Source organism: Lipotes vexillifer, unplaced genomic scaffold, assembly GCF_000442215.2.
Source record: "Lipotes vexillifer unplaced genomic scaffold, Lipotes_vexillifer_v1.1 scaffold875, whole genome shotgun sequence".
NCBI lineage: Eukaryota > Metazoa > Chordata > Mammalia > Artiodactyla > Lipotidae > Lipotes > Lipotes vexillifer.
Genome location: NW_006792177.1, coordinates 2191907 through 2205429, shown reverse-complemented (window position 1 = coordinate 2205429; position 13523 = coordinate 2191907). Strand labels below are relative to the sequence as shown.

The 13523-nt window shown below is 58.6% G+C and overlaps 1 protein-coding gene across 1 annotated transcript; it reads left to right on the top strand.

Annotated features, from left to right (window-relative positions):
• The first annotated feature begins 1972 nt into the window (after positions 1-1972).
• SLC4A11 (solute carrier family 4 member 11) lies at positions 1973-12023 on the top strand. The gene is made up of 20 exons (XM_007465432.1): positions 1973-2064; positions 2335-2501; positions 4801-4953; positions 5090-5136; positions 5416-5647; positions 5730-5811; positions 6048-6171; positions 8417-8632; positions 8709-8802; positions 8902-9027; positions 9107-9220; positions 9311-9443; positions 9707-9780; positions 10211-10475; positions 10552-10658; positions 10739-10907; positions 10998-11171; positions 11382-11577; positions 11662-11831; positions 11960-12023. Exons 1-20 carry the CDS (start codon positions 1973-1975, stop codon positions 12021-12023), a joined length of 2799 nt encoding a protein of 932 aa, XP_007465494.1.
• Positions 12024-13523: the final 1500 nt, after the last annotated feature.

The following is a 13523-nucleotide window of genomic DNA, read 5'->3' as shown; positions in this document are numbered from 1 at the left end:
ACACGAGAGAGCTCGCGCCCCACCCCGCACCCCTCCCCCCGAACACATACTTTGCTTGCAGAGGACCAGGCGCCGGAGAAGGCGCGTCCCCGGGCCGGGCTCCCTCGTGTCCGGGAAGGAAAACCGGGCGGCGGGGCCATCTTGAGAAGGAAAAAAGCCGCAAGCCAAGACCTTGACCCAAGAGAAGGCCGAGGGCGCAACGAGGCCGGGAGAGAAACCGCGAGGCGCGCTGCCAGTAAACCCGACGCCACCGAGCCGGGAGGGCAGCGGGCTCCGCGGGGCAGGGCGTAGCCCAGAGAACGCGCGCCCGCCCGTGTAGTTAGTCGGGGTGCGCTTCCTGGAGGAGGACTAGGAGGATTTACCGCTCGAGCAGCCGGGATGAATGGAGGGGGCGGGGCCCAGGAGGACTGGGCCCAGCAGAGGCCCCCTGCCGAGAGGAGGGCATGAGGGGGCCCGGCCGAGAGCTTAAAGCCGACTGCAGGGAGGCCCTACCCAGACCCGCCTCACTGCCTCAACTCCGAGGGTCTCCGAGCTCACCGAGCTTCTTCCCAGAAACTTCGCAGCCCCGCTCGGCCCCTAACGCTCAGCGCGCGGGCCCGAAGAAGCCCAGTCTACGCGTTCTGGCTAAGTCGCCGCGGGCTCCCGGGAGTAGCCCGCCCGGGCTGAACTGGAGCGCGGGTGAGGGCGCGGGGCGGGCGGTCGGGACCCCGCCCGGGCCGCGCTGGGGATGACCGTTGGCGCGGCATTAGGACCCAGGCGCGGCGCAGGCTTGTGTCACCGGCTCCAGCCGCCGGCCCGCCCTGGACGCCGAGGTTGGGGTCCCGCGGCACCTGGTGAGGAGCCAGGGCGTGCGCACTGGTGTGCAGCCGTCCCGCGGCTGATCGCTGGGGCCACGGCTGCGGCCACCAGGCGCGTGTTCCATCTCCAGCCATGCGGTGGGTGCCTGCGGCTGGAAGGCCGTCCGGCCTCCGTCGCAGAGGCGTGCTAAGCTGGGACGCGGAGCCGTCGAGGCGCTGGGGGGAATGCTGACGCCGTCGGCCTGCACCGGCCCCCGGCGTGGTGGGCGAGAGGGTCGTGGGGGCTTCCCAACCGGGACGGGCGTGCCCGGGGTGAGTTCAGCCACGAGGGAGTGGGAGCCCGGGTGGGTACGCGGGTGGCTGGGGGAAGCCCAGGACGACTTCGAGGGCACTACGCGCTTGACTTAACACCGTTTTGAAACGCTTAACAGCTTTTCAACCTACGAGGTAGCTGGTGGAGGGGTGGGGGGTTTGCAAATGGCGGGGCGGAGTTGCGGGGTCCTTAGCACCTGGAGCGCCAGGGTCTTCGCAGCCGGGCGTGCAGCCACCTCGGAAAGCCTCTCTTTACGTTCTACCAGACACCTTCCCGTCCCTGGCGCTGCGCGGCAGCCTGCCCACTCTTAGGGATCCTTGGGCCTCTGACTGTGTCCCCTGCGCGGCCGCAGCAGTCTCTCCGTCGCTGCTCTGACGCCCGGGGTTTGTACGACCATCTATTTACGTGCATTTGAACCGCCCCGCATGGGAGTAGCATCCCCACCCTTCCATACCATCGTCATCCTCGTCCTTTGCCCATCCCTGCAGCCTCTGGTGCTAGCTTTACTGACCCCGCCCCTCCCTTCAGATGCCGCCCGGGCTCCCGCCCCGGGAGTCCGTCCGCATCCTGCCCCCCGACCCGCAGGGTCTCCGAGTCTGGAGGCGCTTTCCTCTCGTGCACGCGGCCCTTCCTGTCGCTTCCTTTCTCGCACAGCGAGGCACAAACCGCCCGGACCATCCATCCGGGGCCCGGCGCTGAGAGCGCGGACAGCTCTCTTCCTCCCCCACCCCGCGGCATCTCCCAAGAGGACCAACGGCTCCGCCTCCCAGGAGAAAGTGGGTGGTGCTGAGGGCAGGAGGCCGTTGCCGGGTCGCCCCAGTGTGACCCCTGGCGCGTGCGGTTGTGGGCAACTGCACGTGTGATGGGTGTTGATGGCACCAGGGACCGACGTGAGAGTGAGAGCCGAAATGTGCTGGAAGAGCCCCAGCCCAGTTACTGGGCTTGGCAGCGAAGGCTTGAGAGAGGGAGGCCGGCTTCCACAGGGAAGGTGGCCAGACGGGTCTCCTCCCTCCAGACTCCAGCAACAAGCGAATCCTTCCTTCCTTCACCGGGTACTGTTAATTACTCCTGCAGAAAACATGCTGAAAACATCTCCCTGTCTGCCTCGGTCCTTTCCCACCTGGGCAGCCCCTAGCAGATGGGCTGAAGAATAACAGGCCTGGCTTCCTGTGGCTCCTCAAGGAGCCCCTGTCTTGTACTGTCCCCTGCTCCTTTTTCTCCCAGGGTCTCTGGGAAGGGTAAGAAAGACTCAGCAGGATTGGTGTGTGGTGGGCAGCAGATGTGCCCTGAAGACTGTCCGGGGCTGGTGCATGGAGCTGATGACAATTCTTTGGCTTGCCTTGCAGAAAACTCTTCTATCATGTCGCAGAATGGATACTTAGAGGATGCAGGTGAGTACATTTCAGGTATGGGTGTGTGTCTCTAGAGAGCTCCTTGGTCAAAAGTCTCTAGGGGACCTAGTCCATCCACCTGGGTACTCATGGTCCTCTGCTGGTGCTGGGATGCCTTTGGATTCTACCCTCCAGAAGGTTGTGATGTGGTCAGAGGGGCAGCTGACACTGCCCTGGACTCTGGCAGATCTCTGGTGGTCCTGTGGTCCTGGGAGGCCAGGCTGCTCCCATCCTGCACTATGTGGACCATCTGTTTTGCTGTTACAATGCTCTGGTTGTCTGACTAGCTTATAGGCTAAGTGTTGTGTGTGCCCACATTCCTCAGACCCCGCCCAGCCCTGTGAGGGAGGGGCTGCCATTGTCCCTCTAAAGAATTGTAACCTCTCTGCACCTCAGCTTTCTCTGCTTGCACCAGCCTAGCTCTCTCCCTCCCCATATCTCTGGGCTGGCTCTGTGCTGCCTCTCCTGAGCCCAGATTCGGGAGCTGGCCTCAGAGGGGTGTTTAGTGGGACAGTGCTTGGACACAGCAGTGATGTGCTCCTACCCAGGGTCCCCAGGGCATGGTGACTGCATGTGCCAGGCTGCTGGTGGGCAGGTTAGGTATGTGATTGCGCTATAGGGTGGAGATAGGGCACACATGGCATCCCAGGAGCCTTGCAGGGAGCTGGTAGTGTCTGCTGGGTAGGTCCTAGATAGAGCCCAGGACAGGGGAGAAGAGGGACAGTGTGAGAGGCATATGCCGGGGAATAGTGGGTGCCGGTGGGGGAGACAGAAGGGAGGCTGGGACAGGTTGGGGCTGGGGAACCAAGCATTCTAAGCAAAGCAGGTCTAGAATTGGGGAGGAAGGTGTTTTTCAATGACGTGAGCTCCATGACAAATGGGGGAATGACATCTTTCGACTTCATAGTTCTTCTCTGGGCTCTGGGTGCAGTGCAGACCTGGAGTTAGGGGTCACCAGTCCACGATGGCCTTGACAGGGGAGGCCTAGTGCCTCCTACCCAGAAAGGGCCCAGGCTGAGCACAGGACATTGGGGGAACTGGGCCTGGGATGTGCAGAGGAAACCAGTGGGAGGGAGTGGAAGTGAGTCAGGGTGAGTCACTGCCTGGCAGGTGGAGGCATGCTGCTGACCCGTCCCTGTTCCTGCACAGGTGTTTTTCAGGCATCGGTGGGGTCTCAGCTACAAGGGCTCCTGGGTGAATCACAAGTGGTGGACCACAGGGGACCCACAGGACAGTGAGGAAGAGGTGTCAGCTGGGCCAAGAGTAAGGCAGGGAGGGCCCTAGGTGGACTTGCCAGAGAAGAAAGGGTCTGTCAAGCCTTGAAGAAGGCCCTCCAGGGAGGGAAGCCCTCAGCTTGGAGGACAGGAGCTGGCATGCCTGGGGTGCTGGCCGCTTGGCCTAAGGAGTGAGAGATTGAGGTGGGCGGTGTGGGACTGGGCCTGAGGGGCCAGGGGTAGCAGGGCTGGCTCAGGCTGTCATCCCAGAGGCTGTGGGGAGCCCCAGCAGGACTCAGGGCAGATTGGAACTTTTGCATGTCATCAGGAAGGCTTCCTATAGGAGGGGGCCTGTGTTGGGGGTCAGTTGCAGGAACTGAGAGGCAGACCAAAAGAAAGGGGCAGCAGGCTCTGTGCTCTGGAGTCCCAAGGTGCCATAACATGCCCTCGCCCACCATGGGTGGAGGCCTGAGATGAGGCCTCCTCTGGGGTCCTGTCACCTCTGTCTCTGGCTCTGTTTGTCTGGCTCTCTTGCTTCCTGGGCCTTGTCTGATGTTGGACTAAGGTCTCTCAGCCTTGATGCTTTGCCCCACATGCCCTCCCTGTGCCAATGAGGTCCAGATACTGCAGGGCTCTGGCTTTCCTTGAGTCGCTTCTGGGGAGCCAGACAGGTCCAGGTCCCACAACCTGGAGGTTCTGAGAAGGCAGGGGCCAGTCAGTCTTAACTACATCATTGTACCATGTGCCTGGCTCAGTGTCTGTGGAATGAACATGTTCTTTCTCTAGCTAAAGGATATGTGTGGCACAGAACAGTGCAGGGTTCCCGCTGCTGAAGAATGTTGGAGAAAACCGTTGGGTGGGGGGTGCCAGCTGGCTGCCATACTCAGGGGGCTGGGCCAGGACCAGATATTGGGCCTAGCTGAGGCTTCCTTCCTAGCCTGCTAGAGGCCTCCCTTACCACTCACCGAGATTGTACCAAGTGGGACAGCCCAGGGGCCCCTGCTCCTTTGGCTTGGAGCCCCTTTGTCCTGTGTGTAGCCAGGCCCTCTTGGGGGGGTCTCTCTTGGTGGTGGTTGGGGCTCCAGGCTACCTCAAGTGTGACGTGGATGATGCCTCTGAAACCCGTGAGGAGAGCCTGGGGGATGAGGCCTTCGACACAGTCAACTCCTCCATTGTGTCTGGCGAGAGCATCCACTTCTTTGTCAACGTCAACCTCGAGGTGCAGCCCACCCAGTCCGGTATGGGGGTTGTAGCAGGGACGGGTCGGGGGAGGCACGCAGGGGACTGGGGACTGGGCAGATACGGCCCTGCTCCACCAAGAGAGACCTGAAGGGCTGGGGCTACCCCCTGAGCCCTCCCACTTTCCTCCAGCAGAGAGTGAATCGCCTGGAGGCTACGGTCTCCTACACACCTCCCGCAAGGTAAGTGGCCCATTGACCGGATGGGAGACATTTGGTCCTGGGCCACTAGCTGGGGGTGGAGGTGGTTGCTTCCCTGAGAGAGCTCACACTGATGCTGGATCTCATACTAGCCCAGGGCCTGGCTGCTGGGGCCAACCTTGCTGGTCTTCTCTCTGGGAAGGGGGTGCCGGGTCCTGGTGGGCAGGGTCAGCCGGGGACCACCACAGAGGAAGGACCCAGACAGAGACAGGTCTTTCTTATTTATGGGCCTGTGTGGTTCTGTGTGTGGGGCCCCCACAGTACCTGAAGTTAAAGAACTTTGAGGAAGAGATCCGAGCGCACCGGGACCTAGATGGCTTCTTGGCACGGGCCAGCATCATCCTGAACGAGACAGCCACCTCCCTGGATGACGTGCTACGGGCCATGCTGTGCCGCTTAGCCCAAGACTCCCACAACACCGAGCCCGACTGCAACTTGGACCTGCTCATGGCCATGCTCTTCACTGATGCTGGGGCCCCCATGGAGGGTAAAGGTAAGGGCTGTCCCTCTGCCTGGGCGGGAGGTCAGGGAGGTGGGGCCATCTGACCCTCCTGTTCCTTCCACTCTGTCAGCAGTTCACCTACTGTCAGATACCATCCAAGGGGTCACTGCTACAGTAACGGGGGTGCAATACCAGCAGTCGTGGCTCTGCATCATGTGAGTTGCCAGGCCGCCACAACTGGCCTCCCCACGTCACCTTGGAGCCAGGCATCCAGTCCCTGTGGAGGCTGGCTCGCTCAGTTTGCAGGGAGAGTGAGGAATCCATCCCATTTGGTCTTTTTTTTCCTCCCTAACAGAGGTCACTGGGGTCATAGTTGGGGGCTCGGGGAGAGGGGAACCCCAGCTCCCAAGGGTGGCAACTGTGTGCTGTGTGTCCTCTCTGTCCCTGCCAGCTGTACCTCCAAGGCTCTGCTGAAGCGGCATGTGTGCATCAGCCGCCTGGTTCGCCCGCAGAACTGGGGGGAGAATTCCTGTGAGGTGCGGTTTGTCATCCTAGTGCTGGCCCCACCCAAGATGGTGAGGAGGGGTTTCGGGTGGCTGCTCTGTTTCCCAGGAAGGAGGGTTCCAGGTTACCCTGCCCTCTTCTTGGGGGCATCTCTCCCAGTGCTGGAGACACCACAGTCCTGGCCTCTGAAGGCCACATTCTCACCCTCTCTGTTCATCTCTGCCCTACTGGGGTTTATCTGAAGCATACTTGGTAGGTTTTCATCAAGGCCTAATTTCCCCAGAAGTTGCCCAAAAGGTTCTATTTCTTTCCTGACTGAAAAGAGATACTTTTTTTTTTTTTTTTTCCCACCACGTGGCATGTGGGATCTCAGTTCCCTGACCAGGGATCTAACTCGTGCCTGCCCCCTGTGATGGAAGCACAGAGTCTTAACCACTGGACCTCCAGGAAGTCCTGGGTTGTTTGTTTTTTTGATAGTGAGCTGCATGAGCTGTTTGTATGTTTTGGAGATTAATCCCATGTCAGTCGCTTCGTTTGCAAATTCTGTGTTGATTGATAGAAATTTAGGTTTCTCCCATATCTTGGCTACTGTGAATAATACTGCACTGAACATGAGAGTGTATATATCTCTTTGAGATCCTGATTTCAGTTCCTTGTGATGTGTAACCAGAAGTGGGATCGCTTAATCATATTCTAGTTAGAAAACTAACATATTCTATTGCTAGTTTTTTGAGTATCCTCCATACTGTTTTCCATAGTGGCTGTATCAATTTACTTTCCCACCTACAGTGTACCAGGCATCCCTTTTCTCCACATGCTTGCCTACACTTGTTATCTTTTGGGGTTTTATTTTGTTATTTGTTTGTTTGTTTGTTTTTGAGCAAAGCCATCCTACCAGGTGTGAGGTGATATCTCGTGGTGGTTTTGATTTGCATTTCCCTGATGATTATTGATGTTGAGCACCTTTAATCAGGTTATTTATTTTGTTGCTATTGTGTAGTAAGAGTTCCTTTTATACATTTAAAATATTAACCCTTTATTAAATATATGGTTTGCAAATATTTTCTTCCATTGTGTAGATGGGTCCCCTGCATCGGCAGGCGGACTCTCAACCACTGCGCCACCAGGGAAGCCCAAGAGATACTTTTTAAGATTATTACTATTCAAACATAGGGGCCTTTCTTTGGCCTGCCCAACCCTAACTCTAGTTGGCTATGATTTGTTGACCAAAGATCCCCACTCCTTCCTGGGGCATTTACCCCCTGGCCAGGGGCATCTCGCTTTTGTGGGGGCTGAGACTTATACAGTTTGGGGAATCTTCTTTTATGGAAAAGGATTTTAAAGTCATTAATAGAAAATAACTAGGGCCCCTCCCCAGGCCTGGGAAGGGCCTTAATGCTTAAGATTCCACTGGCTTCTTGATGATTCTGCCCCTGCCTCTGGTGTAGACTCAGAGCTTCGGATGGCCCCTCCCCAGTCTTTCTCTAAACAAAGGGGGTGCTAACGGGATCGTCCCTCCCAGGGCTTTCATAGACATGCTGTGAATCTCTCCAGATGTTACTGTGCTGGGGAGAGAGGAAGGGCATTTAGGGCAGTGGGCAGCTCATGGGTCAGAGGGAGTGACAGCTGACAAGGTGGCCAGAACAGCTGGAAGGAATAGAATCCCTATGATTGAGTGGCTAGACTGGTGCCTTGAGACATGCCAGCCATCCTGACACCTGGCTCCTCCTCGGGGGAACAAGCCTGTTCTAAAGTTACCAGTAAGCACAGTGTGCACGGTGCAGCCCCGGGACTGTAGCTTTGGGCAGCATGCGGCGGGGGGGTGGGGGGGGGGGTGCGGTGCATGCTGTTCCCAGGGGACCTAGGTTGGGGCGGTGAGACAGGCTGCTGTGGTGGAGGTTGAACATTGAGTTCATGGACAGGGTTGAGCTTGGCCAGGCAAGAGGCAGAAGGCTGGATGGGCGTGGAACCCCTCTGAAAATCATAAACCAGCCGACCATGCAAATGCCACCAGTGAAAAGTAGCTGGGTGAACATTTTTCTCCATCATCATGATTTCATTATCCACAATTACACAGATTTAATACCTGAGTTTATTAAAAAAAAATACTAGGTTGATGGTAGTTCTAGTGATCTGCTGACCTGGTGGAAATCATGGCAGGGTCCACTATGCTTGAACTTTGGGGGACTACACCTGGGTCATGGGGAGAGCACCTGCCACGTGCTTGGGAATGTCTGTCCATGAGTGGCCAGGCCGGGGTTGGGCACCCTTCGCTCTACAGTGGCTACAGATGTGATTCTCTTGCCCCATCCCCAGAAAAGCACCAAGACTGCGACGGAGGTGGGACGCACGTTTGCCACCATGTTCTTAGACATCACCTTCCGCCAGAAGCTCCTGAAGACCCGCACGGAGGAGGAATTCAAGGAGGCCCTGGTACATCAGAGACAGCTGCTTACCATAATGAGCCACTGTCCGAGCATCAGCACGAAGGACTACAGCATGAGCTCCATCTGCACCCACAGACCCCCGCAGGTGCAGGGCAGAGGTGGCCTGGGCGGGCAGCACGGGGCAGGGACACAGGGCTGATGAGCGCGTGTCCTCTTCCCAGCCCCCACGGCACAAGGACTTTCTCCCCATGGGGAGGGGCATCCGGGAGGACATCGCCCGCAGATTCCCCGTGTACCCACTGGACTTCACTGATGGTAAGTGGCCCATGGCCCTCCTGGAGCTCGGCCTGTACCTCAGGCCCCAGGCCTGTCCTGTGTCCCCAGCACACCCTCCACCCTGTCTCCCATTCCTAGGCATTATCGGGAAAAACAAAGCTGTGGGCAAATACATCACCACCACCCTGTTCCTCTACTTCGCCTGCCTCCTGCCCACGATTGCTTTTGGGTCCCTCAACGATGAGAACACGAACGGGGCCATTGGTGAGGGGTTGGAGCCTGGTGGGGCATATGCCGGGTGGGGCCCAAGGCCACGGTCCCCCTGACCGCCCCGCTTCCTCAGATGTACAGAAGACCATAGCTGGGCAGAGCATCGGAGGCCTCTTGTACGCACTCTTCTCTGGGCAGCCGCTGGTGGTGCTGCTGACGACCGCACCCCTGGCCCTCTACATCCACGGTGCAGTGGGGGCGGCAGTGGGGAGATGCTTCCTGAGGTCCCTGGTCCCAGCCTGGCCCTGACTGCTCACTCCTGTCCCGCCGCCTGCAGTGATCCGTGGCATCTGTGATGACTACAATCTGGACTTCAGTACCTTCTATGCATGGACAGGCCTGTGGAACAGTTTCTTCCTCGCGCTTTATGCCCTCTTCAACCTCAGCCTGGTCATGAGTCTCTTCAAGAGGTGACAGGGCCTTCCCTAAGCTTCTGGGACTCACTAGCAGGAGGGAGACCAAGGCCAGGGGCCTGGGTCAGCTTCCATGCCAGCCTCTGAGGCCCTGTTAAGCCTAGAGCAGATGGGGTGCCCCCACCATATCACTGCTCCAAGGGGAAAGCCTAGGACCCTGGTCCCCTTCATGGCAGGAGGTAGGGGGTCATGCTGAGGCTCGGGGAAGCCTCCCCACTACTAACTCACCCCGTCTTATGAGGCATATCCCCTGCTGGCAGGTCAACGGAGGAGATCATTGCTTTGTTCATTTCCATCACATTCGTGCTGGATGCTGTCAAGGGCATGGTCAAAAGTGAGTGTATTGCCAGCGGCCACCTGCTGCAGGGGAAGCTGAGTTGAGATGGGGGGCTATGGACTGTGCCCAGAGCAGCCAAGCATGCAAGCGCTCAGGCTGCTTCCATGGCCCAGGGTGCTCGGGAGCCATGACTGGCAAAGAGCAGCAGGCCCACGTGCTAGCAGGTGACAGAGCTGCCCTAAGCAGGATCAGAGGCCCTGGGCCAGGCAGGATTTGCTGTCAGAAATGGACAAGGGCAGGGTGTGGGGTGGTGGGTAGATAGGCAGGTGAAGGGGTCCTGGCTGACAGAAGGCCAGCTCTCTCCCCTCCTCCCCCCAGAATCCCTTCCTCCCCTCGGGGCTCCTTCACCCCCACATCCAGGAGGAAGCTGCTGGGCCCCAGGCTCCCAGAGCCCAGATGGCTGAGTCCTGTTGGCCTGTGTCCATAGTCTTCCAGAAGTACTACTGTGGCCACAACCACGGGAACTACTACGAAGATAGGTCTTCCTCAGTGAGCCTGCTGGGCCTCAGCCCCAGCCTCAACAGCAGCCTCCACGCTGCCCTCAACACCAGCCTCCTGGCCGGCCCACCAGAGCTGACTTCAGTGGGCAGCCAGGGCCCCGAGCCCCTGGCCCGGGACACGGCTGTGCTCAGCCTCCTCATCATGCTGGGGACACTCTGGCTGAGCTACACCCTCTACCAGTTCAAGAAGAGGTGAGGGGTGCCCACTCAGGGTGAGGGGAAGGGAGCACAAGCCACAGGCCACGCTGACACCCACCTGCCTCCCTAGCCCCTACCTGCACCCCTACATGCGTGAGATCCTGTCAGACTGTGCCTTGCCCATCTCAGTGCTTACCTTCTCCCTCATCTCTTCCTACGGCTTCCAGGAGATTAAGAGTGAGTTGGGACTAGGCGTGGGGTGTGGTGGGTCGCTGTCAGGGAGGAAGGCTTGAGCAGGGGCCTGTACCCGGCTGCAGTGGGCAAGTTCCGCTACAACCCAAGCAAGAGCCTGTTCGAGATGGCCGAGATGCACTCGCTATCGCTGGTGGCCGTCAGCGGCGCCATGGGCCTCGGCTTCCTCCTCTCCATGCTCTTCTTCATCGAGCAGAACCTGGTGGCTGCCTTGGCTAATGCCCCAGAGAACAGGTTCGCAGGGCTGGGGAGGGAGGGGTAAGCGTGTGTCCAGCCCTCCAGGGGCCATGGGGCTTTGTCCACATGTGACCCTGCCTGCTGCAGGCTGGTAAAGGGCACTGCCTACCACTGGGACCTCCTGCTCATCGCCATCATCAACACCGGGCTGTCTCTGTTTGGGCTGCCCTGGATCCACGCTGCCTACCCCCACTCGCCGTTGCACGTGCGGGCACTAGCTTTGGTGGAGGAGCGTGTGGAGAATGGGCACATTTACGAGACGTGAGTGTGAAAGTGGCCCCTTGAGACGTGGGGCCAGTCACGTGGACCCTGAGGTGGGGGGTAGCCCTGGGCCACATATGACCTAAGGAAGGATATGGTTTGGGGGATAAGGGCCCAGAAGTAACAGAGCCCAGGAAGCATATGTGACGTGGGATGGACACGGCCCTGTGGACCAGGCCGGAGGTGACCCAGTGCACTGGAACCTCGCAGGATTGTGAGTGTGAAGGAGACGCGGTTGACCTCCCTGGGCGCCAGCATCCTGGTAGGCTTCTCCCTCCTGCTGCTGCCCTTCCCGCTACAGTGGATCCCCAAGCCTGTGCTCTACGGCCTCTTTCTCTACATCGCGCTCACCTCCATCGACGGCAACCAGCTGTTTGCACGCATGGTCCTGCTGCTCAAGGACCAAGTGAGTGTCTGGCCCTGAGAGTGAGGGGTGGGGGTGGGGGATATGGCTGCAGACCTGCCCACACCTGGCCCCTGCCACCCACAGACCTCATACCCACCCACCCACTACATCCGGAGGGTGCCCCAGAGGAAGATCCACTACTTCACAGGCCTGCAGGTCCTGCAGCTGCTGCTGCTCTGTGCCTTTGGCATGAGCACCCTGCCCTACATGAAGATGATCTTTCCCCTCATCATGATCGCCATGATCCCCATCCGGTACAGGAGGGTGGCCAGCAGGCAGGAGGGACTCAGCTGGGCGGGAGACAGTGGGCTGGAGTGGCTACCCTCAGCCTGTTCCTCCCTGACCCAATGCTTATCCTCCTGCCTGTTCCCCCTCCCCTCAGCTACAACCTGCTGCCCCAAATCATTGAAGCCAAGTACCTGGACGCCATGGACGCTGAGCACTGAGGTCCTGACTACCAGGCCCTGGCCACACCCCATTTGCCCATCCCTCTGGGTCTTCCCAGGCTGGCTCTGTGGCTGTGTGTGGGTATCTTGGGGTGCTGCTCTGTGCTGCACCCCCTCACAACTGTCCCAAGTGGCCTAGGGTGTCTGGGCATTGAGGGGGCTCCAAGGTGTGTGTCTGCTTCTCTTCCCATTAGCCTTTTGCTTTGGGTCCGGAACTCTGCTCAGGGCAGCTTCTGCCCAGGGTGGGACTAAGCATGACGGATTTTCTTTTGATAAAAGAGCCTGAAAGAGAAACCATTTCCTTGATTGTGTAAGGAACTTGCTGTATGCACCTTAGAGAATAAAGCTCCTGTTTCTATGCTTCTACATACCGCCTCCATCCATGCTGCCCTGCCTCAGCCTCTGAAGGCCACCTGAGGGCCCTGAGGAGGGAGAAACCATCCCAGGGGAAGTGGGATAAAAGGGACTGATTTGTTGAGTGCCGCCTAAGGGCTATTACTTCCAACTCCACATAGTAGCTCAACAGGGAAACGTGGAAGGTCCAGGAGGCCTTTGTTCTGCCATGTTGCCAGGAATCTGCAGGGAAAGTGGGCTTGGGGCCAGTGAAGAGCCCAGTGGCTGGTAGGGTGGGATGAGCACATTCACGATGCTGCTTGCAGGATGGGTAAAGTTTAAAGGGGACAGAAAATGTACTGTGCATCCAAGACAGAACTCTGAGGAAGCAGCTGAGGAGCAGACACAGAGGGGTGCCACGTGGCAAGTGATCCTTCTTTGGGGCCCCCACCCCAGTAGCCTGTGTTTCCTGCAGGTGGGGCTGTGTCCAGGATCACCAGGCAAGGAGTAGGCAGGGCCCCCAGCACCCCACACCTGAGTTCCAGCCGGACACCACCCACCCCAAGCAGACAACTTAGAGGAGGCTGAGCACCACCACCGGCACTTCCTGAGGAAACAACCCAGCTGGGCTTCACAGACAAGAGGGGAGCAAAGGGATGAGGTCCTGTCCTCACCCGTGAATTTTAGGGGAGGAAACAACTGTTAAATCTAGGCCCTGGGCCGTGCTGCTAGGACTGAGGAGGGGATGTAACTAAAGCTTGGGAGCGACACACCAGCATTAAGGACCCCCACCCCCCAACCGGCTGCACACAACAGGCTTTTCTGATTGTCCGTGGGGTTGGGCACCTCCTCTTTACCAGAGTAACACCTGCAGGAAGGTAAGGGAGCCACCCCGGGCCTCTGAAGTCCCTCCCAGGGAAGGGCTTCACCAGGACTCAGTACGGGTCTGGGGTAGCTGAGCCGGGCCTCCTGAAGGGCTCAACTCAGTTGGCCCCCAGGCTGAACCGTGGCATGTCAACCCAACTGGGGTCAAGAACTCCATCCCTCCTCCCTGCCATAAAAATGAACCTGGCGTTATAACCATAAACCAACATTTTAGCTGCTCTAATGTACACCAGAATAAAGCAAAAGCACTCAACATCCCACACTGCCCGCCCCCCAACCCAG